This window comes from Macrosteles quadrilineatus, unplaced genomic scaffold, assembly GCF_028750875.1.
Source record: "Macrosteles quadrilineatus isolate MER2022 unplaced genomic scaffold, UCM_ALF_1.0 Scaffold_15__1_contigs__length_3749704, whole genome shotgun sequence".
NCBI lineage: Eukaryota > Metazoa > Arthropoda > Insecta > Hemiptera > Cicadellidae > Macrosteles > Macrosteles quadrilineatus.
The window spans coordinates 2,474,144-2,500,033 of record NW_026542608.1 but is presented as its reverse complement, the minus strand read 5'-3'; the positions used below and the strand labels follow the sequence as shown (position 1 = coordinate 2,500,033).

General features: G+C 36.1%; 1 protein-coding gene across 2 annotated transcripts in view; it reads left to right on the top strand.

Moving 5' to 3' along the window:
- The window catches only part of LOC129005055 (mitochondrial proton/calcium exchanger protein-like), an 87,983-nt gene extending 64,622 nt beyond the window's left edge, over positions 1-23,361 (top strand). The window contains exons 9-11 of one of the 2 annotated variants that reach the window (XM_054433832.1): positions 14,514-14,664; positions 21,424-21,546; positions 22,446-23,361. In XM_054433832.1, the coding sequence (XP_054289807.1) occupies positions 14,514-14,664; positions 21,424-21,546; positions 22,446-22,859 (688 nt within the window). In that variant the 3' untranslated portion in view covers positions 22,860-23,361. The remainder of the gene's footprint in view (positions 1-14,513; positions 14,665-21,423; positions 21,547-22,445) is intronic. The other variant, XM_054433833.1, reaches the window with a different exon arrangement.
- Positions 23,362-25,890: the final 2,529 nt, after the last annotated feature.

The window sequence follows — 25,890 nt, the reverse complement described above, 5'->3', positions numbered from 1 at the left end:
GGACAAAATCATTAAATTTCTCAATGAAGAATGCTCAAACAATGAAGATGCTAACCTACACTCTTCAACTTTTTGTCACAAGGCTAATTCAAAGCCTGCCCTCACATCTAGTAAAAATTACTCCAAACCAAGCACCCGCTATACTGCACTTGTAAGCTCAGATGATCACTCCACTTCTGTAAAGACATTTCCATCATGCTTTGCCTGTCAACAAACCGATCACAAAATCTACATGTGTAAGGTTTTTGCTAAGAAATCTCCAAACGAGCGTTACAAACTTGTTAAGGAGCAAAATAAATGTATTTCATGTCTTGGCAATCACACACTCAAAGATTGTCGCTCAACAGGCACATGTCTTAAATGTAAACAAAAACACCACACCTTGTTACATTTTGAAAATGTAAAGTCGGTGCAGCCTCCTCCTATAGCCAAACCCTCAAAACCTTCAACTGCTACACCTTCTGTAGTCGCTTCTGCTCAACCAGAAATGTCGCTCTCGATTTCTCAGCCTGCAACTACGGTACTTCTAGGCACCGCTCTCATTAAAATTACCGCTACTAATGGAATCTCTCATGTCTTTCGATGTCTGCTCGACAGTGGAAGTCAACTCAACTTCATGACAGAGAGGGCAGCACAGCTATTAAACGTCTCTCGTCAACACTCTACTCACACAATCGTGGGAATCTCTGCATCGCAATCCTCGACAAAGGGACATGCACTTCTAGAACTATCCACACTAGGCAGTGAAGTAATTGCTTCAAATCAACCTTTCCATATTCTAGATAGAATTTCCGCTCCTTTGCCTCGTACTCAACTTTCTTTTGAGGTTTACGAACTGGTAAAACCTTTTGTCCTCGCAGATCCGACCTTTCATATTCCTCAGAATATTGACATTCTCATAGGAGGTGCTTTGTTTCCAGAACTTCTTACTCATCAATCCTACCCATTGGGCTCAAACCTTCCATTCGTTATTGGAACACGATTGGGATTTGTGTTAATGGGCAATGCACCAACTTTGTCTAACTCTTCTCCCACCTCATGCCATTCATCTCTACTCTCCACTACGGACGAGCTACATAATACTCTACTTCGCTTTTGGCAACAAGAAGAGGTACCGCAGTGCAATCTTATCTCTGAAGACGATCGCATCGCTGAAGATCACTTCAAATCAACTCACTCCCGCTCTCCAGATGGAACATATGTGGTTCGACTCCCTTTCAAGGACCAACATCAACCTCTGGGCACTTCAAAATCTACTGCTGAACATAGACTTCAATCAATTGAACGAAAGTTTGAATCCAACTCTAATTTCAAAGAATTAATCCCCTTTCACTCCTGGCGCTACGTTCCCTCAACGGACAACCCCGCTGATTGTGCGTCACGTGGTTTGCTTCCCACTCAACTCATTGATCATCCTCTATGGTGGAATGGCCCTCCATGGTTAACTCTTTCAGATGATCATTGGCCATCTAATCGCTTCGTTCCCATCAACTTGCAAGACACTCAAGAATGTAAAACAACTCCTCTAAATGTCCTAGTTTCAACCCAACCTCCAGAATGGGATCTTCTCTCCAAGTACTCATCGTGGTCCAAACTACTTAGAGTAACAAGCTATGTCTTGCGGTTTATCCACAATGCACGTAGCTCTGACCGAAAACATGGGCATCTCACCGTCTCTGAACTTAAGAACTCAGAGCGTACGATCATCAAGTGTGTACAAGCTACATGTTTTACGAATGAATTGACTCTACTTCACAAAAACAAACCCAGTACCTCTAATCTTCAACGTTTAGACCCTTTTCTGGATGCTTCCGGCATAATTCGTGTGGGAGGCCGGCTTAAGAAGCTATCGCTGAAATTCGACGTCAAACACCCAATAGTACTTCCAAAGAAGCACCATATCGTTGATCTTCTCATAGACTTTGTCCACACTACTCACTTACATTCCGGACCACAACTGACCCAAGCAATCCTTTGCCAAAACTATTGAATTCTTTCGGCTCGTCGAGTCATACGGACACGTATTCATAAATGTGTAAAATGTTTCAAAGTGAAACCAAAGAACATCACTCCACTCATGGGAGATCTTCCTACCGCAAGAGTAACTCCAGCTCGACCATTCACTACCAGTGGCGTTGACTATTGTGGCCCCTTTGACATGAAAGTTGTCAATCTTCGCGGAATGCATCATATCAAAACCTACATCTGTGTTTTTGTTTGTTTTGTGACAAAGGCAGTGCACTTAGAAGTTGTAGAAGATTTAACAACTGAGGGATTCATCGCTGCACTCACACGATTCATCTCCCGAAGAGGATTCTGTAAAGATATATATTCCGACTGTGGCACGAACTTCGTAGGCGCTGATTCTGCACTGCGTCGAACAATCAAAAACATCCTGCGCACCAAAGAATCTGAAGAACAACTATTGCATTTCACCTCATCCAGGAAAATAAATTTCCATTTCAATCCTCCTGCTTCGCCCCATCAAGGTGGTCTATGGGAAGCAGCAGTGAAAAGTGTCAAATACCATCTGCGCCGTGTCATGGGTGAACACATTCTTACTCTCCTAGAATTCATGACTCTGACTACACAAATAGAGGCAATCCTCAATTCCCGTCCTTTGACACCATTATCTAACGACCCTAATGACTGTTCAGCACTCACTCCAGGACATTTCCTCATAGGATCTCCGCTGGCATCAATTCCAGAAGAAGACCATGCTGATATTCCACTAACTCGGCTCAAAAGATGGCATCTAGTACAAGCTCTCCACCAAAGGATTTGGAAGCGCTGGCAACTAGAGTACCTTCATACACTCCAGCAACGATCCAAGTGGACTCATAAGACAGAAAACATAAAAGTTGGAGATCTAGTCTTGATCCACTCTTCATCGCCTCCTTTGTCCTGGCCCCTTGCCCGTGTCACACAGTTGCATCCTGGCACAGATGGACAAGTCAGGGTTGTTGATCTGAAGACTCAACACGGTTACTTTACTAGACCAGTTGTTAAAGTGTTCCCTCTCCCTCAAAACTAAGCTAACTTACTAAACTAACTTAGAAAGACCTGTAAATAGCTGTAAATAATATTCAGAATATTCTTCAGTGCTCCGTTTTTTACACAATTTGGTGTTCATTGTTATAAAACTATCGTTTTATGGAGGCCGGTATGTTCAGTAAAAGGCCAGCTGACCATATGAGCATATTAAAATAATCCCCACATGTCAACAACAATACAATAATAAAAATTTGAAAATGTAAACATTCCAAGGTAAACATTCTGGTTCAAAAAGTGCAATTTTTCTCTCTTGTAATATCGTTTCTTTGTGTAACATAATTCATTTCTCTCTCCTTTTATTTTGACTTATTTCATTTACCTTTTCCTTTTGTGTTCATTAAATAAACCCTTTATAATTTGACTCTAAATTCTGTGTACCTACTGTGAGAACATTTGGACATTAATGAAACATATTATCTTCTCGACTAGAGCCAACATTCGACCAGATCTTCTTTCAAGACCTTAATAACGTCAAAGTGGTAACATAACTATAGTTCAGTGTTAAAAATTTATACCAAAAGTCCATTATTTTCTGTTGTCAAAATTAAATTAATAACCCATATACAGTCCACTTTATTATTTCTACAATAACCTTTTGATTACGCTACAATTAGTTTTGTAATCACGGTTAACAATTTTCATAGCCAACATAGAAACTATCTAGTTCAAAACAGCGACGGTGCCGGTGACATTGTTTAGCTTCAGCTCATTGCACAACACAATCTACATTTCAAGATGTCAGACTCAACTCATGAGACAACCGGCGCGCGAATGTCCTGCCAACACGAAATTAATTATACTAAACAATGTCTGTATCAATAAGTCAGACATTTAGATGTATTATTTTTATTTTTAGTTCAAAATAAATAACCTAAACACGTCGAAATGTTCAGTTTCCTCCCTGCAATATTCAACCATTAAACTTTAACATCGTCATCGTCGTATGGTTAGGCTTGCTTTATATTGCGCCAAAAAGTAGCTCCATATTTTGATCTGTACTATCTACCTGATTAAAGAGTTTAGTGAAGTTTTAAGTGCTACTATGACACAATGCATTTATTGAAAAATATCATAAGCCTTAGTCCATGTAGATTTTGTAATGTTATAACGAATGGTGAATGTTGACAATAAAAGTATGTAACAACAGTTCTCATTGGTCAGGAGGCGACAATGCACTACCATGTCAGCCAATCGACTTTCGTGTTTCAATGGAGCAAAAACATGGTTAGTTACAGACAGGTTCAAAACATCGATTGTTACGATCCATTTTTGACACCCCTACACGGAAGTTATAGTGACGTCGTGCATAAGGGCCAGGCAGGCCGGTTCACAGTGAATCCACTCTGCCGAACCTATACTCTTGGTACAGGGTGGGGCAGGGAAGTATCCCTAATTTTGAAGGTAAATTAAAAGACAACCAAAAATGTTATAACCAAACTTTTTATTGAGATTAAAAGGTTACATCTGGGAGTTTATTTTAATATAACTTTACTTGGTTTTAAACAGCATATCCTGCAAGTGGTGTCCCTAATCTTAAATGCGTTGCTGTATTCTGGTTCTGGAGTTCATAGTAACTTTGTGAAGCATGTGTTGTGGAAAGAGGCAAAATTCAAGATGAATTGCATCCTTCAAGGCATCTAGGGTCTTCCCTTGAACTACCCTAGGCTTAGCATCACTCCAATAGAGCACATTCTGCTTATTTACCCGCTCCAGGGATATGGAAGTGTGCCTCGTCACTAAACAAAAACCAAGCAGCATGAGATAGTCCCGCACTTAAGATTTCACATGCCTGCATTCGTTGTTGCCAGTCCTGTTGTGTTCATGAGCAACTACCCTCTTGTATAGATGGAGGTGTAGGTCGTCATGGAGAATACGAGGCACAGTACGATTAGACAACGCCAGCGCGGATGCATGCTTGCAAGCAGAACTTTGAGGAGACTGCAAATCGATCTTCTGACAAGGTCAATGTTTTCAGGACTCCGGACGGTTCTTTGAGCTCCAAATATCCTTCGCAATACACCACCACATCCATACACGAAAGTAATTCACCCACACCAAATTGTAACAGCTTTGCAACAGGCCACCCGATAACCCGACAGCCAATGGTAGCTGCACAGCAACAATAGACTAATTAAAAAAAATACATCTCGAGTGCAAAAGCACATTGCTCACTCGAACAAGCCATATCTACTACTGATAGTGATATTTTTAGAAATTCCCAAAACAAAAGCTTCATTTGAGCGTAACCCCATTCCTCCAGCACACCACCACTACTCACAGTGCCATCTTAAAAATAGGGATATTTCCCTGCCCCACCCTGTATCATCGGGAACATAGTCAAACACTTTTTTTACTGAATAAAACTATGGCATGTTTTATAAAAGCACTCTTTTGGAGATTCTAGTCCCTAAACATAATCTTTATTGTAGGCTAAAAGTAAAACTTATCTATTGCCATACTTTACTCCACAGACGTCGACTTATTCTACAACTCTTTAAAAAATACCAGGTTTCAGTCAAAATACTTTTGTAAAAATTGACAGTGTGCTGTTTTAACACAGTCATTCCTTGACCACGATCGTTTTTACTTCTTATAGAGAAAAGACTCTCCTTACAAAAAGTATTTATAGGTCAAGATGTATGTAGTTTTTTAAAAGTATAACTGCAATTGCTTTTAAAAATAAATACAAAAACTGTCAAATGACTTAGATTAAATTAATACTTGTAGGCCTAAGCCTATTTATAAATTAGAGGAAACTTTATTAGACCTCATCACAGTCAAATTCAAACATTTGCAGTGTTTTAAAATAATTAACACTCAGAAACGTTTGTGTAATGGAAATCTGCAAGCGACTGACGCCAAGGGTAAGGTAGGGCATGTGAACCAGGCTTTCTTTAGAGCAAACTTTCTCTTTTCCTACCCCATGTCCCGTTAGACGGTGGGCGGGGCTTCACACTAAATAAACACTCAGTTCATTCATTCACATTAAAGAATAGTTTTTGTGGCAGTGAGGTATGTCTCTGTAATACAACCTTATACTAACCTTTTATAAGCATTATTAAACAATTATTACACACAAGTAAGAAGAGTGGCCTTTATTTGAGTTTGAAACTGATCAAATGACTAGTCTAGCCTACTGTACTAGCTTGATCAATTAATGTTTAAGGTAATAGAGTTTATAACTCCTGATAATTCTGAGCAAATTATTAGCCAAATATAGTATTATGAGTGGATGTTATCAAAATGGCACCCATAATAACCCACCGCGCTACCCCTTACCCGCCCGACCATCAGTGCGTCACTAATTAATTTTGTGTCACGAAGTGTTCACCGTTTCATCGGTCGGGGCTTACGTAGTCCCTTGGGCAATTTGGCTTGCTTTTTTTAATTTACTGATAAGTGTAACTTGTGTTGTGCCATTCTTATAAGTATAATAGACGCCGGGAATTCCGTACTTTTTAGCCGGGAAAACCGGGAAAAATGCGTGAATTTCGTTTATAGATCCTGCTGACAACCCTGTGTATACCAGTTCTGAAATATTACTCACGGTTCTTGATACCTATTCCATGTAAAAACTCATATTTTTAAGGAAGTTGCCATGGTCAATGTTTTGTAGTTCGTATCATCCATTGAATTCCGAATCAGACAACCCACGTAGTTCATGCCGGCTCAAAATTATCGTGCGATCTCAGTTATTTATCGTATCCAAGTCTGATAAGTAAACGGAATCGGGGAACCGCTCATGCTTTTTACGACACGAAATAGTCGTGGACTGAAAACATCCAAATAAAGATAGCATTGGCTCAGCAACTCTGCTAGAAAATCTAGACGCTGTAAAATGTTGTTATGTTGGTACCTCTCGAAGAATAAACCAGCTCATTGGCTACTGGCAATCCCACAATCATTTCATTCATTTCATTTAATTTCAATCACCTAGTTCTAGTTCCAAAGTACTATACTATTCCCCTGGTGCATATGGCGGCCAAGACGTCTCTCAATTCTCGCATTCAGTGATACCACAGAGAGTTCTATTGTTTGTGTTGATATCTTCGGTTGCGTTGTAGCTCTAGTTCAAGTTCAATGTGCGACTATTGCCGCCATTGCCGGTATCGACTTAACCTTGACCGCAATAAGTATTTGTCTGCGTTTGCCTTGTGCGTTCGTGTAGCAAGCAATGGCGGAACTGTAGTGTAGAGTGTAGACACTAGACAGACGACACAACGATTTACGTGATGACAATACAATTCCCGATCGACGCTCGACTGTGGATTGAATTGATGTTTTAGCTTTGACTTAAAGTTTAGTTAATTTTGGAAAATAGATAATTTTAATTGTAATAATTATTGGTTTTTTACCGGCTTACAGTTAGTCATAAGTAACTATCGGCAAGTATCTATCGGAGACAGCAATAGATACCTTTTTGATAAAAAATATTAAATTATCTAACTTGAAGGTAGAAGGTCAGTTACTTTCTTATCTGACCATGATGGAAAGCTATTAAAAGTAAAATGCCAACATTCTATGAAAACCGCAAATTTGCCAATTAAAAAAGAGTTGCTTCGATTTTCACCTGAAAACATTAATCTTTTTACACAATTAATTTTTAATGAATCTTGGTTCGATGTCTATAATTACAGGGTAGAAAATATTGGTTACAAAGAGAAATAAAAAACGTACATGGATAACTAAGGAATTAAAGATAAAACAACAGCATATTATTCAACTGACTAAGGAATATCGTAGTAAAAAAAGTATTAGTTTAAATATTGTTTACGTCAGGAAAAGACAACTTATAAAAGAGAACTAAATAAGGCTAAACACAGATATTTAAAAAAAAGTTGAAAATTCCCAAAACATTCAGAAAACTGTCTGGAATTTAATCAACTCTGAAGTTGGGGAAAATGACAAGAAATCATAAAAAAATATAATTTTAAAACGAAATTCAGAAACAATTTTAGACCCTGGTGGTAGAATTGCAAATATGTTTAATGGCTATTTTAGCAACATGGTTACAGATTTAGATTTAAATTTAAATTGTAACAATCAGAATGTGATGGCTGATGTGAAAGCTGATTTTGTTTGTAAAGCCAAAATTTGAGCTCAAACCGATCACTGAAAGGGAGGTGAAAAAAATCATTCAATCTTTAAAAAATAAACACTCCAGTGGACATGATGAAATTCGTGTAACAATAATAAAGGCTGCAAAAACCTACATCAGCAAAATTGTATGTTATCTGATCAATTCTTTGTTTGTTTTAGGCATTTTTCCTAACATATTAAAGCAGGCAAAAATAATTTCTTAAAATAATACCCTGAAAATATATCTAATTATCGCCCAGTGATGATTGTTCTTCCTTCAATTTCTAAAGTGTATGAAAAAGCCGCCTACTTACGATTAATTTTCAGAGTTTTTGGAAAAATTTAATATTTTGGATGATGATCAGCATGGATTCCGGAATGGAAGATCAGTTGTGAGCGCACTGTTTCTTTTATTGAATTAGTTTTTGAATCAGTAGGCAAAGCCCATTATACAATTGGCATATTTATGGACCTTTCTAAAGTGTTTGATAGTGTAAAACATAGTAAATTACTAGAAAAACTTAAAATAATTGGAATAAAAATTAAAAATTTTTAAAAGAGCTCCCAATTGGCTTTTTTCCTATTTTACAAATAGATTTGTCGCATTAACAAAAATGTCCTTTTATTGTAATTTGAAAAACTTAAAAAGTATATATTTTGCTCGCATTCACTCTCATATTTAATTTGGTTTAGCATTATGGGTCAACAACAAAATTAATATGGATAGCATTCTGAAGTGGCAAAGAGAGGCTATCAGAATTATGCTTAAGGCTAAACATCCCAGGTTTAGTTCCAAATTCTGCCACCACGTCGCAGCACCAAATTGGAGTCATTTTGTGTTGGTGTTTATTGGTGGAATTTTCATCCGATTTTCATTTTGAAAACTGATTTGTGAACGGGATAAGATAACAATTCACGCCATTGAAGATAAATTTGAACTAAGTTGGCTGGTTAAAAAAATTATAGTAAAATAATTGTGTTACAAAATGAAAAATGAAAATTGCAGGTAGTCATTTTAAAGACAATAATTTTTAATGAATTTTACTTTTTAAATTTTTAAAATCGCTTGGCTGGTTTAGTCGGTATCGTTGTTTAAACATTTACAGTAATTATAACAAACGCAAGAGAAACATGAAGCAGGTGCAGGACAGGGCCGCTGTGACTCATTCCAAGGTCACACTCACATTTGCTACCCCTCCCCCCCCCACAACAAGACTGGGGTGTTGCTTGGGCTGCTCCCGAAAGCCACGAATGTTTATGGCTATAAGCTGGGGAACGAAAGCCACGACAATTAGTGAAGGGTCGAAAAGGTTTTAATCCTGGGGACGTAAGCCACGACTGCGAGCCAGGTAGACTGCTGTCAGGGTGGCAGCTCACAGGGAGAACGGGAAATTTAAGCTCCCTGTTTTATTTATGCGTCTCAATCAAGCAAATTCGTCAGTCCAATCTGAATCCGCCGTGCTATAAAGGTTAGAAATAGACCTTTGAGCTCTACTACTGTTTGTTATTTTATTCTACTGTCTGGTTATCGTTAGTGTACTGTAGTTATTTGCTCATACAAATGCAATAATTAATTTCAAGCAAATAATAACTATGGATAAGCTATTACCGTAGATAGCACGGTAAACCCTTAACCCTAAACAGTTTAAATTTTTCGATTTTATGTCCTCAGAGTCCAAATATGTATTAAATCTATTCATATTTATTCAACGAATTTGGTTATTAATGTGTGACGGACGATTACTGAAGTTCAACTAAGGGAGAATTAACCACCAGGATCTTCGGACTGCTCATTCTGAAAATATCTTAAAATCATGTTTGTTGCTAGAATACTATTCTTGATGTATAACTTAGGTTTACACGTTTAAAAATCATTTTTAAATAGTAGGCTACAGTCAGTTCCACCATAATTTTGAAAACCTATATACAAATTTAAGTTACATTAACACCATGCATGAGGTTTTGTTGTGGTACTTTTAACCCTCAGAGGCCTAAACAGTTGCAGGCTCTCCTCAAATTTCCAGTAAGAAGATTTCCTTGAGAAAGAACACGGCGACCAAATTCTCAATATAATGCAAAAACAAAAACAAAATCCAATTCATGAAAAAATCAGACAAATCAGAGAAGAATCTTACACATATACATGTTAAAAAATATGCCTAACCATTTAATCAAAATTTTACTATGAATTCAAAACATATGTTATTAACTATTTATTTATTTTAATTGTTTACATACTTTCATAACACTCATACTGTGATCATGGCCTTAGTGCCGAAATACCTATCAGTTTAAATAAAAAATGAATTTCAGGATACTCTGGTTTTTATTATTTTGCTTATTAATTAAAAAAGTAGCCCTAAAAATTGAACAGAACTATAAAAAAAAAATCTATATAAATAAAATTAGAGTTTTGTCTGTACATTGCTTAGAATAATGAACTTTTTGGTTATTTTTACATTTCATAGGTCAGAGAAACCGAATCAAACCTTATCTCAATTTCTGTCTGTCTGTCTGTCTGTCTGTCTGTCTGTCTATCTGTCATTCTCTTGGTAACGCTAAAATACGCACTTTATTACAACTACTCCTCAATAACTATAGCACTGTCCCGCCTGAAACTTATTTTCCAAATACTATACATATATGAGATGGTTTTAGACGTATTTCATCGAATATGAGACAGTTAGATATTTAACAGTAAACCCTTGAAAATCAAGTTTTTGTCGATTTTTGACGTGGAATTTCTGGAAGCCCATGTTAACCTTATGAGAAATGAAATTATTGAATCTTAACAGCTGTTTCAATTAAACAAGTTGGTTCTGTTCTGTGATGTTCAATAGCATTAAAGTTACAAGGATTACCAACAGGGTGCAGCACTAGCACTATTATTTCTTTTACATTTATGACAACAGCTAATTTGCAACCTGGAGGCGAGTGAGCGTAGCGAACGAGCTAACCTGAAGGCAAGTGAGCGTAGCGAACGAGCTAACCTGAAGGAAAGTGAGCGCAGCGAACGAGCTCCAACATACAGGTGAGTGAGCGTAGCGAACGAACTTCAACCAGGACGTGATTGAGCCATGCAAACGAGATCAGATAGTAAAAATAAAAGTAAGCCTACCGTTATAGGATCGACCGGCAGACACAGAGGTAATTTAACCTTTTATTGATTGTCATACCGATCCGGAACAACAAAAAACAACATAAAATGAAGCTATGTATAATAGTTTGGCCAGCATATCTTAAAATATGCAAACCAACTGCTGTTCTTTATATAAGAAGGTTTCAACTGAATATTATAAGATCCCCGTGCGTAGAACGGGTACACAGCTAGTATTTATATATATATATGTGTCCGTAAACGCGATAACTTGAGTAATTTTTGTCCGATTTTGATGAAATTTGGTTTAAAGGTGTAAAGCGTGATAAACTTAAATGAGTTCGCGAACCAGCATGATCGGACTATGGGAATCGGTGTATGGGGGGGGGTTTTATGGGGTAAAAATAGGTTTTTCCAATTTTTGACCCTAAAAACACAAAATTTCACAATTTCTTTCTAAACCATTTTGTAGAGCTTAAAAAAAAAATAATTTAGTATATTGAAGCATTATTATGCGCCTAATGGTTACGGACAAAATTCAAAAAAATTGTAATTTTAAAATTCCCATGTTATTCTTATGGAGAATTAGTCAACTGTTGTAGTTTGCTTGTTTATGAACATATTTTGATCAAATTTGGAAAATACATTAATTTCTTACTAAACTACAGTACCTATTACCATTTTACATTAAAAAGACACTTTTTTACCCTCCCTGTTGCAGCAAACCTAAGTACTAATTCTATTTAAATAGGGAATAAATGTGATATTTTTAAGGAGACATTTTAGTGTAAATCAGGCAAATGGAAATTTGCTAAGTGTGCAGGTTTGCTGCGGCGGGGGTATTATTTAAATATATGTCTCTTTCCGACTTACAGAAAATACTTGTTTTTAAATCATAAACTAGTATCTGTCGAAATCAGTAGTCCAGTCTAGTAAGTGTGTCCGGTCAGAGTATGAATGCGAGGTGTGTGTGAGATTACGAAGCTACAGTCGCGTTGCAGGGCCGGGCAGAGCGGCTGGGCACTGGAGCTGCGCTTCGCGGGGGGGGGGGGGGGGGGAGGTAGGGGAGCACGAGAGAAATAATGATAATTTCTTTAAAAAACTATTCCGATACGAACATTTGGCCGAATTAATATCTGAAAACGGCAAAATTCTTTAAAATTTATCTTTACAAAATGACTACCTGCAATAAAAAAAAAAATTATTACAGCAATAAAAAATTCTTTATTTTTGTAAATAAATTTTAAAAAACATTAGCAAAATTGCGTGAATGTCTTATTCATATAATTTACAAAACCTTTTACAAAACAAAAATCTGATAATAAATACGGAAATTATAAGTGGTACAAATTTGCCACAGAGGTGCTGCTAGCTATCTATCGGGCCAGAAACACAACTTTTTCAAGGATGTTTACCCTTAAGCTTAAAGAGTTGATTCGGCAAAAGAACATTTTAAGAAATTACAAATTTTTACAGTTTATGGGCAATATATTTATGAAACAAATCTTATCGCAAAAAAAATAAATCTGAGCAAGTAATAAATTCAGTGCATTCTTATAATATCAGGAGGAGAAGGGAGTTTGTCTAGCCTCACAAATTAAAATTTTTTGAAAAAAACCCCTTATAAGCTGGTAACGATTTTCCAAAATTTGTCCCTGAATTCAAAAAAATTCCAAAAGAGCATATAATTAATCTAGCATTATATTCTTTTCTTATAAGTAGCCCATATTAGTCGCCAGGACTTTCGTACTTTTTAGCCGGGAAAAATGTGTGAATTTTGTTTGTAGATTCTGCTGACAACCCTGATCCCTACAAAAATGTATATGAATTCTACGCACTGTACCAGACAAATTAGCTTATAAATCTTGAAAATTATTTCCAAAATTTTAAAACTATTGACTTTTCTCATAAAAAGACGTAAAATAATCAAGAACCAATTGATTAGCTGATCAGCGTACACAAAAGCCACCAGGCCTACTCAAAAATGTAACTATTAATAATTAGTAACAGATCTCAAAATCTTTTGCCCACACAGCCTCAAAATTTGAAATTCAGAAAGTGAGTCCATGGGTTCCATAACAGAGGTATGAACTCATTTTACTAAAACAGGGTGACCACCGACCGGAAAATCTTGGAGACTATGATTGGTTTTTTGAATCATGAAGAAACCGGTAATTATGTGTAGATTTTGTATTTTTACCGGTAACTTTCAATTTATCTTTACCGCAATCGTGCATGACGACGATGACGTTTCCTTGACCCCGGGAGACGATGATGATGACCATACGTTTGCGGGATATGTAAATGATTTTGCTGTGATCGTGGAAGACGGTGATGATGTTTCTGTTACCGCATGGATATTTAGAACTATGATGTAACAGCAAAAGACAATGATGATATCCACACAACGGCGGGAAATGATTAGAATTTTGCTGTTAACGAGAGAGACGATGATGATGTACAAACGACCGCAGTAGATGATCAACATGTTACTGCAATTGTGAAAAACGATAATAATGTCCAAACGACTGCGGGAAATGACCGGAATTTCGCTACATTTCTGGAAGACTATGATAATGTCCACACAACCGCAGGATATGTTCAGGATTTTGCCACGATCACGCTAGACGATGATGATGTTCACACGACTGCGGGAGATGTTCATGATTTTGCCACGATCGTGCAAGATGATGATGATAGGCTTCAAAAGATGATCAGTTTTATTTATTGTTTTTTCTTTTTTTATGAAAGAGGTTGGCGGCCTCTTTTAACCTTGCATTTGCCTGTCCACATAGACTAACCGCCCGTGCGTAGATCGTTTACAACAAAGCAAGGAGTGAGCCGGTACAGTACAAAGGTGATCTGTACTGATAAAATGTTTTCGGCAGTGATCCGAACTCACGACATCGCTGCCTTGGACCCAAAGTCCGCGACGCTACCGACTGATCCACCGACTGACTACCACTAGCTAACTAGCTAATTTACTATTATCAATTTAGTTAATTTAAGTTCCTTTTTTTTCATTGCTATAGTGCAGTTGTTTTACATTTTTATCATCGTAGCACTTTGTTCAATTATTTTTATAAAAGGGCGAGTGAAATAAAAATATATAGAATTTTTCTTTGGTTTTTTTTTAAAAGTCAGGAAAAATCCCTCAGATTGGTAAGGAAAAATGGCCTTAAACATTCTGTGGAAACCCTGTATAAATACACTTCTTGCATCAGCTTTTAAAGATAGTATTGACATTCAATGACATTTGTTGATTATCTGTATTTTGTTTCAGTGACGAGTTGCTGCAGGTGGATGAACTAATTCAGGCACTACAGGAGTTACAGAATGTCTCTGATAGTTCTCGTAAACAGACCATCATTGAAGTTTTGGCTAAAATTGACATTGATAAGGATGGAGTTATCAAAGTTGATGATCTGCTCAAGGTGTGTTGTTTACAAAATACTATTATCTCTCATTTTTCTAATGACTAAGACCTAATAATAAATCTTAGTAACTGTATATTTGTTAATAGTGGGTTACAGGTATGTCTACAAGCATATAAAAAGGACATGAAACTGCAACTCTCTTTATTAGACAGTTAAAAAAAAAATAAATAAAACTCTGTGTTACAAATATCTACAAATTACCATCTATAAAATGTTTTTACCAAAAAAAGGAAGGAAAATAAATAACGTTTAACTGTAAACTAAATATAAAAAAAATAAAGAGAATTCAGTATTGTTAACACAAACAATAACTAACGTATACTTTGCCTGTGTAAATAAATAATTTTTATTAATTTAATTTTTATTAAATTTTATTTGAACATACCGATAAAAAAGACTCGAAATTTCTGAAGGAGTAAACACCAAATGAACCAATTTGTAGCTAATATTGGTTAAGAAAGAATTTTGGCTTTATTTTAACAACTTAATTTAATAAATTAGCAATTCTCAAACTATAGGTCGTAACCCGCTCATGAGAGCTAGATGGGAGGGTCGCAGGAAGAGATCTAATATTAAACATATTATGTTACTCGAACCCGAGAATTGGGTAATTTTTTACCACCCACAACTTTTCGGGTGGTATCAGAATAGCGCCAGGCAAGGAATATAACCTTCAAACATATTTAGTTTGTACTCAATTCAACAGTAGGCTATAACTAAACATGATTTTAAGCTTCAAACTAGGAATGTTTAAAGGATTCAGAAAGTTGTAATTACCATTTTCTTAGATGGTTTAATTTTGGAATTTTTTCGGGAAGGGAATCTTCAATAATATTGTGATCGTTAAAGATATAGGAACTACAGTAGACTCCCGATCATCCACGAGTGAATTAATAACGTTGCAGATTAAACACAATTGCATAAAATATTAGTGATGGGCGGATCCAAGAATATGTCGGTACCGGTTCCGGATCTTGAAAAAATCGGATCCGGATGTTCGGGTCCGGATACGTTTTTTTTTCTTTTTTCCCCAAGGACGTTTTTTTTTTTAAGTAGCCCATATGGCTAGGTAATGTGACAATATATGTCGACGTAAATAACTCATATGAGTAGGCAATGTCAAAGACTATCTGTGTCCATATACGTAGAGGTGTGCGGATAGTGAAATTTCATTTCGGATTGGATAGTTGAGGCTCGGTTCGGATCGGATCGGATATTGGGAGGTTCGTATTCGGATATTTGCGGATTCGGATAGTTCGGCGCGGTTAATAATAAGCTGCATATGTATTTTTAACCTATAAAACAATGTAAAGCTGTGTAAATAAACTTAAATGACGATTTTGAACTATAGAATTTCAAATTAGCCAAGTCCACAGTTTTCTCTCTCTTGAAAATCACAATTCACAACATTTATTTTCAAAAGTTGGTTGCTTGAATTAAGTACACTAGCAGCCGAAATCTTCACACAACACCTTAGCTCAGCAGGACTGATGTCAAACGTTTGGGCTTGTTTACTTGAGGTTATGTTTTATCTTGTTTCCTGGTTCTCACAAGCCAAGGAGTTCGATCTCAAGTTTATTTTCACATTGTATTTCCTTACGTTTTTGGAACGGATTATTGGCCTTAAGTGGCATTTTGCGGGTTTGCCAAGTTTAGAAAACATCACGAATGCACTAAGATGGGCTCTAGCTCACGATTTGATGTTGGGCAATTAAATTAGACTTTATAACTGTGTAAAAGGTGTGTATCCCTGAATTTATAAATTGCATTCTACACTTATTCACTGCCAAACATAATTCAGTAGAACCTTGATGAACCGAGAATTACACTAGCCTACATAACTTCACTACCCCAAGTAAAATACCAAGATAATTTTTATAATTGTATTTGAATCGTATAATCTTAGTTTGTTAAAAATGGATTGTATTTAATTGCAGTCCATTATTGTTAAGTAGTATGGTCCCAAATTATTGTTTTTGATTTTGAAACATCACAGTTCATTTGACAAAATTATAGTTGAAGCAGCCCAATGTCAAGTCACGCTTGTGCAATAGTTTGTTTACAAGCTTTCTCCAGACCACGGGGGAGGGGAGGGTCTGATAAGCCGTCTATTGTTCACCCCCAAGAAGGTCCGACCCTCATTAGTGCCCCTCGGCTGCACTCAGTGGGGAACCCAATACCACAAATCAATCTTTTAAATGAATACAAATATTTGGTAATAATTGTTTTATTAATATTCACCTTGAAATTTCAATAAATTTGGTGTAAAATGTGACAAAAATCGGCCATTTTGACCGATTATTAATACAGTACCAAATACCAATAAAGTAGTACATTCATTGGTAATTAAATAACAAGTTTTACCCCCCTGCTGTGCACTATGTCACAAAAGCTGATAACGACATGGGTGATTAGTAACCATGGCAACTTGTTGAATGTGTGATGAAGGGAAACCCAAGAAATAGAAGACTGGGACGGGTGGCGTCGTCCTGTAATCCAGCTACTAGGAGGTCACAAATTGTGGATATTTATAGGGATGCACTGTGGATGCGATGCTCCCTGGTGTGGATTAACGTCCGCACTAGTGAGTACTACGACTATCCGCAGTACTATCCTGATAATTAGACCAATTCATAAATTACAAGGAAAAAATGTGTTTCGGATTCCACTATAAACTGTAGGTCCCTTAGTTGCCATTAGCTGTATGGGCTATTAATTAACAGCTGTGTCTAAGGAACATGTCGGCCTTAGTCACTAACAAGAATACAAGATCGCGCCACTCATCCTACACTCATCCTTCACTCATATTTGGGTTAAAATATGCACATAGTGGTGTCCCCATCTTAAATAATTGAATTGAATTGAATTGAACAAAGAGAAAGAATAACGACGTTGTTATCTTTATAGGCTACCCTTTTTACAATTTCCGTTATTGTTATCTTTATGTAAGATTTTATGATTTTGTTTTATAGGTTTATAAAATAACTCTTTTTAACTACTGGAATATCAATTTATAATTTATCAACGTGCTTCTCTTCTGAAACCGCAATACCGGATGCATAATAAAGGTCAATGACCTAAAATATCACGATTGTGCAATATTGTATTTTGCTGTTGAAATTAAAATCACGACAAAAGTTTGTATATATCCATGGTCCCTATAGTTTAATCATTTAATATGTACACAATCAATGCTAAATAATCGTGGTTAGTTCTAACTTTATTTTTTATTATTCAAAGTTTCTACACAGTAAGACAATCCAAAGTCAAACCGGGCAATGAATACCCAAAAAACAACGTATCTTGTCCTGTGATTGGAATACCACTCGCCGGCCAGTCCTTTAGGTTTAGGGAAGTAGTGCAAGTCTATATATAGCTTCAAGGTCTTACCCACCCTTTCCCCCTCCGGTCCTACTTGACTCACTACCCGCGCTCCTTTTGAGGTCATTGCCCAACCCCTCCCACCCTTCTATTGTGTTGCCTTTCTATTGGTTCTATTCTAACTTTTTTTGGGAAACATTAAATCTATTGTTTACGTAACATCACAGTAGTAGGCTAGATTTTTCTACTTTGAAACAGTACTGTAAAAAAAACTATTACGCAGCGCCCCTAGTATCAGGAGCGAGACAAGCACGAGTTGACTTTCATTTGACCATGGTAGTTCTGTTCTGCTTTATGCCTGTTCGTTCCAGACGAATCTAATCGTAAAGCAAAACAGCCGATAACGACTAAACTAGTTATCAGTATTGCATCATAGCTGTTTGCTGTTAGGTCGTTGGAAACGTATTGCTGTAATTTTGTCCTTGGAAACTAATGGTGGCTATGGAGATTTAGTTTTCTGTCCAAAACGTCAAAATATATTGTCTATCCGAAAAAGTCGGATATATAACGGATAGTGTCGGATATCGAATTTGGGCCCGGTTGGATACGGATATCCGAACCGAACCGAATCCGACCCGATTTTTCGGATATCTGCACACCTCTATATACAAGACAATCTGTGTCCATATACAAGACTATCTGTGTCCATATACAAGACAATCTGTGTCCACATAGAAGACTATCTGTGTCCATATACAAGACTGTCATAGCCCAAGGGGGGGGGGGGGCTATTACTTTTTATTCACCCTGAACACAAGACTCTGTATCCATCTATAAGACTATTTTTGTCCATATATATGACTATCCATATCTATACATAGACCTTGTATATGGACACAGATAGTATTGTACATGGATACAGATAGTCTTGTATATGGATACAGATAGTTTTGTACAGTCTAACCTTGATATAACGAACCTCGATAAAACAAATTCCTTGATATAACGAATTGTTTTTAATCCCCTACAACGATGGTTCTGTGATCGTGGGATATGTTGACGATCGCACTGCGAACGTCGGACATGTTGACTATGGTTCCATGATCGTGGGAGATGTTGGCGTTAAAACCATGTTTTAGCCCCTGAGCTGTGTAATAACTAAAATAGGCTTTACCTTCGTCAATGCAGCTCAAATGTTGGTGTTGTTCAGTAGTTTTATTTTAATGCAGCTAAATTGTTCAACACGTTACGGCCATTTCGGCATTACAATGCCATCGTCAGACTACAAAATCTCGACTGAAGTAGCGTCGTTGAAGTTAAAACACATAACACACACGATCAATTCAAATGCATTTAAACAATTTACAAAAACGATCCAGGCCTGTCGTACTAACTGCAACGGTTGACATGTTCCCGTTCCGAGTAAAACGTCGACTGGTCCTATGTCGTGCCTGGTGTGGTGGCGTTATCAGTTGAACTTTGTACTCCTGGCTACGGGTTCCTTTTCTGATTTAAAATGCTATTGAATATGAAGTGTGACTTGTACTGTAGTTTGTCGTTTGAAATTATATCATCCAAATTATTTTCGGTATAAGCTTTGTAAATTTCGTACTCTTCTAGGGTGTCCAGTTTATTGCCCTCTTACTTGTGTGGAGTATTTCTAAGCCATTGTTCAGATCGTTCATGTCGTGATTTTTTCAACCAAGTGTTGTGCAAAGGATGACATTTGTTTGTCGGCTCTAGGAAATGGATGTATCTGGTTGAAAAAAATGTATCTGGTTTTTTACAGTACAGTTGTATCTGGTTTTGAATGAACATCCAGTCTTTTGAACACCTGACTTTTACCTTTCTCAACTACACGACTTGAAACATTCAATTTGTTAATTATTTTATTATTTTTTATTATTTTTATTATTATTTAATTTATTATTACTAATTATTTTATCATGTTAAAGTAACATGATTGATAACTAAAAAGAAAAACAAAAGGCCTGGAGATAATCATCTACAAAAGGAAAAGAAAAAGTATGTATGTGTGGAATATTCCCATTCCATTCAACACACGCTCACGAAAGAGCTGAAGAAACACAACATTCCATTGACTTTGAGAACGAAGGTAAAGCCTATTTTAGATGTTGATGATCCCGCCGTTAGCGTTGGACATGTTGACCATTGTTCCGTGATCGCGGTTGATGTTCGGGCTGGCGCTGTGACCATGGGAGGTCGGATAACCGAGACTCTACTGGAATAAATAAAACCATAAACCAACCAACACAAGTTGACTTCCCACCCTATTTTTAATTTTGAAGCTCTTTTTTCGTGTCTAGTTCATGTACGGTGACACTAGTGGCTAGTGTCGACGACATTTTGTTTCTATGATTTAAATTAATTTAATGATTTGTGCTTTACTGTTTGGTTATATAACTAGAGGATGAGTTATTGATTATGAGTATATCGTTTTATTTGGTTTAACGGGGTTTTAAATGACTGAAATAAGAAGAAACAGATTGTAAACAAAACACGACCCCTACAGTGCACTGGAAAGAACTAACGATAAAATTGGCTTCAGCTGTTCCATAAGGATGGGAAATCTACGAAGGGAGTATGTTTTATCTATGATAAAACTATGGAACCGTTATTTCCTTGCAGGTGGGAAAACAAAACTAAAAACCTTTAACTTATTGGTTAAAACAGTGTTTAGCCTTATAATTAAAGCAACGATGCTTTAAGTGAAACTAAATTAGATATTCGTCTTCCATGGAATATTTCGCCCTGGGCTAACGTTTTGCTACGTTCACGAGGCCAAGGGCTGTTTCGCCCTGGCCTAATGCCTAGCATTAGAATATACTTGGTTATCACGGGTTATTCTACCCTGTGTTCGATTCCAGGGACTATTTCGCCCTGGCCTAACATCAGGCTGTTTTGCCTTACGCTCCAACTTCACTAGGGAGAGATGTGCCAACTGCTAGCACAGGCATTCAACTTACTGTACCCTGTCTTACTCCGTGATTTATTGGAGTCACGACACGAGTGCAGCGAGTGGCCGCGCGGAGAATTAATGACCCCGCCACAGCTGCTCGACTATCAGCTGTTTTTGCGCATTTGAAATCGCATTGATTTCTTTATATCTTAATATTTTTACCATTACAAATTTGTCTTCTGTGATCGCAGAAAAATTCTAATTATATCCTGCAGCCGTGTAGACATTATCATCATCTCCCACGGACACAGATATGTTATCCTCATCATATTGCGGCAGTAGCATGAAATTATCCATGGTGGATCTTCGCAGACGTGTCGGGTATCGAAAATGGACACATCCCTAATCGTAATAGTTTTCACACATTTATATGTTTTAATGGTTTAAAAATGCATATTAATCTAATTAAGAATTAAGTTTGATACAAATATTAACCCAATTTGAAAAAAATACAGACGCTCAGTGACACTGACGTAACAGGACCTGCAAAGTGCCCAGAGAACCCTACATACGACTTGCTCAGTCTAAGAGAAAGTGATGCTTTGAAAGCTCAATACCCGAGGAATATTTGGACCACAGTGAGCCCCAGGAGTTGCATGTACCAGCATAGATGTGATTTTGTTGAATGCCGAGTCTGAACACAGCATGTGTTTTGTCTTAAATATCTTTTAGTACAGCAATGTGTCTGTGTTGGGTTTGGTCAGGTCTTGCAGTTAGAGTGAAAACATCAACTCATTTTCCCAAAGACACTTTTTTTCTCATAGCATTAAACAATAAAAAAAGCTCAGAGTAAAACAAAACTTTCCAAACGGCTTTGAAGTTTTATTCTCAAGTGTGCTGAAATGTAATGCCAAACGTCAATATAAGTTAATCATAAGATTATGTTTTTATACACTTTGAACAAGGTTGATAAAAAAAATAGTTAAACTAAATTTTTCTCAAAAATCTCAGAAATGTATGAAAATAATATAATAGCGGATGAACTCTTTTCACTGCAATCAGTTACTTAATGGTAACAGTTAAAAGGAATTGCCATCTTAATTAACAAAGTATGTAAAAACTGAAAAGCAGATTGTATCCATCATTTAAGGTTTGTTGAGTGCTAGCAAAAAAAACCCCTGTTGAAAAATTAACAGTTCCAGCTACAAAGATATTCATAGTGTATTTAATAAGTAGGTTTGTAAACCAATTGTTTTTAATGGATGAAGCTAAATAAACATTCTAAAGAATAAAGAGGACTGACCATAATATTGAAAGCTAAGATAGTTGATTAAATGATTTGTAATTAAAGGCCATAAAATTTGTTAGAATATTATTTATGGTTAGCTGATAATTGGTAACACCCTAGAGTCACTCAGCCACTTATCACTGGTTAAGGACTAAAAGCCAGTGAATAACCTGACCAAGATGGTTACTTACTTTCTTTAATTGCTTTAACCAAACTTGTGTAATTGGAATTTTGTTTTATTATTTCCAGGTTGTGGAGGTTATAGGGAGAGAAAATATTAAACTGAACCAGAAGCAAATTGATGACGTAATTGAGTTGATAAAGAAAGAAGAGAAGATTGAAAAGAAGGAAGAAAATAAGAATGGAGAGCCAAAAAATGGAGGCAATGAGGTTTCCGATCCTACAGCCAGCAAAAATGTTGGGAAAAAAGTTGAAAATTCAAATCAAAAGGATACCAAACAAGCAAATGAAAGTATTCAAAAACTAACTGTTGTTGAAGATTTTATTCTTTCTACGGGAAAAGAAACAAAGGATAAAAAGTTTGACATCCCCCTCCCTCCAACACCAGAGGAAGTCATTCCACCATCATCACTGGTATCCAGGGAGGCTGTCAAGGGAACACCTAAAGCGGCAGATGCCAAGGATTCACTTAAAAAATCATGATTTAACGTAGAATGATTATTTAAGTATTATTTGTTGTAAATGCATTGTTTAACATACAAAATAGAGTTTCAAAGCTACAGTGCTGGTTTTTTGCTACCTCTTAAAACAAGCTATGTAATTTAGAGAACAAGTATTTCTCCAACGGATGAAAAAATATGCTTCTGTTTCCATTGGTACATAAAATTTTTTCACTAAAAAATTAACTGGTAATAATAGTCAAAACAAAATTCTGTAAAGTACTTCAACATCATCAAGTGGTAAGCTTTGAGGAAATATGTTGGAGGAACAAAACTTTAATAGCATAATACATAATTCACAAAGTTATTTAAATGTATATATAATGATACTTGGTGCATTATTATTAAGATTGCAATGTGATAATTTTTATACTAGTGCTGAGACTTTTTGTGAATAGGTGTAACTATTTGTTTTTGTTATATACATGTTCTTGAAGCCCGTAATATATTTTATTTTAACTGTTTGATTAAAGTAGTTAAAACTTGTTGACACGTTTTTTAATTCTGCCTTGCGCGCACATCTTTATGCTTGAATTGCCTAAAGATTTAATCTATTTTTTTTGCCTTTTATAGCAAAGCAAAGGTATTTTATTTTATATCTAGGATACTTTGTGATCATAAAACTGAAATATCTAAGTTTAATGTTTGATTTGATCATCTATTTGGAAAACTAATCTTTGGTCTTTCACAAGCCAGGTCCGGTTCAGGGTGGGGTGAATAGCACCCAAGGCTACTAAAAAAGAGGTTGCCTAATAGGGTGTTTACGGTGCCATCGTCAAACTTGTTAGTTTTTGTGTAGGTGCTGTGTAGGGTACTCAATTCTGGGATCTCGAATTCCAGTCGATTTTCTGAGGTATGTTGATAAAAATACATATAATAACACTTAAAACACACATTTACACTTATATTGTTTACTTACAGGACGGTAAATGCATATAAACAATTGTAAGTGGTTATAATTTTGATTGGAAGTAAAGTAAATGATAAAATCAATAGTTGTATTGAATTTAAGTTTTTTTATTAAGGTCAATGTCAAACTGAACTGTTTACCAAAAACAAACATTAATAACTAATAAAACCAACGTATGTAAAATATTTAGTTAAAACAACTGTCTTTTAATACTAAATAATGGTGTAAATACCTGCATCTATGTGATCAATGTGTGCACACATTGATCACATAGATGCAGGTATTTACACCATTATTTAGTATTTAAATGTGATCAGGAGGCTAAAACTCAATATAATGATGTCTTTTAATATTATTCAAATTCAAATAGTTTTATTACCATTAAGTATACATGTCATACAATAGGCCAGGTCAATGGAGATAATATACAATTCAAAGTACAATGTACAGAGTCAAGTGTAAATAGATGAACATGCTATACTAATAAAAGTAATAATACTGGGTTTTTGTACAAAAGTATTACAGATGTATTGATAATTATGGTAATAATACTGTTTATGGTTAAGCGAACAAGTTGGGTAAGTCCCTATAATAAAATAATTAAGGCTAAAATTGGCAGTGAGATACAGCTTAAAACTAAATAACAATAAATTTTTAATATAACATTATTATGAAAGACTTATCACAGTTCATGAAACCATTGTTACATACTTTAGAAACAATACCCTACATACCACCTACTACCTAGGTTTAATGCACGAGTGAAAAATGGAATACTTAAATGAACTGAATAGTAAAAGGGGATTATAGTTAATAATAATATTTGGTAACAATTAGAATTTTACAGAAAATCATGTTTGAAAGATAAAAATTCCTCGATAGAGTAGATAACCTTTCTGTTCAAAAAATCTGTCAATATATTATGATAAAGACCATAAGGAAGAGTAGACACTACACACTTCCCCCCTAGAATGAGTCCCTCACTTTAAGTGAGGAATTATTTACCACACGAACAAATTTCGATCTTTGAACTTTGTGCGGTTTGTCTGCTGTGGGGAACGACTTATTTTTATTGTTGGATTGTCTTGTGATTTTTCTTTCTTCTTTGCCTTTTTCGGGAATGTAGTCTTCAAGAAGAAACGCTGGTTTCAAACGGTCATTTGAAAATTTTGTTCTTTTTCCGTTCACTTCAAAAAAATCTACTATTGACTTAACTTTTGCTTGGAGTGGTTTTAGACCGCTTACACTGACTTCATGGCCTAGAAATTCCAATGAATTGACGCCAAAAACACATTTTTCAACATTGATGCATAGACCGTAGTGATCCAGTCTTTTGAAAAGTGTCATAAGGTGAATTTTGTGCTCTGATTCATCCTTTGCAATTAAAACGTCATCAAGGTACTAAACCTAATAGTACCTGATTCATGAATCTTTGGAATGTTTGAGCGGCATTTCTTAAGCCAAATGTCATATACGGGAACTCAAATAATCCAAATGGAGTGGTGATAGCTGTTTTTTCAATGTCTTCTTGACGGACAGGTATTTGTTGGTATGCTCGGACTAAATAAATTCTGTAAAATATGTTTGTGCCATGTAAAAAATTAGTGCAATCAGTTAGAAATGGCAAAGGATACTTATCAGGAATTGTAGCTTGATTTAATTTTCTGTAATCACCACATGGTCTCCAGTCTCCATTTTTCTTTTGAACCAGATGAAGAGGACTTGCCCAGCAACTGCTAGAAGGTTGACATAGTCCTTCTTGCAACATGAACTGAAATTCATGTTTTGCAGCTTGGAGTTTATCTGGAGGTAAGCGACGGGGTCGGGCTGTGACTGGAGGACCTGGAGTTTCAATAAAATGTTCAACTTTATGTTCAACAATCTTTTTGTTTATAGGTCTAGGTCTTAATAAATCAGGGAATCGTGCCAATAAGGAATTGAATGGATTATTTGTACTCAAAGAGAAGACTGAAGAGTTACGGTTTGAAGACATTTTCTGGGGAATGTTTCAAAGTGCACCATCAATGAGCCTGTTTTTCTTGGCATCGATAATAAGATTAAAATGTGATAAAAAATCCATTCCCAATATAGGTTTGTTAACATC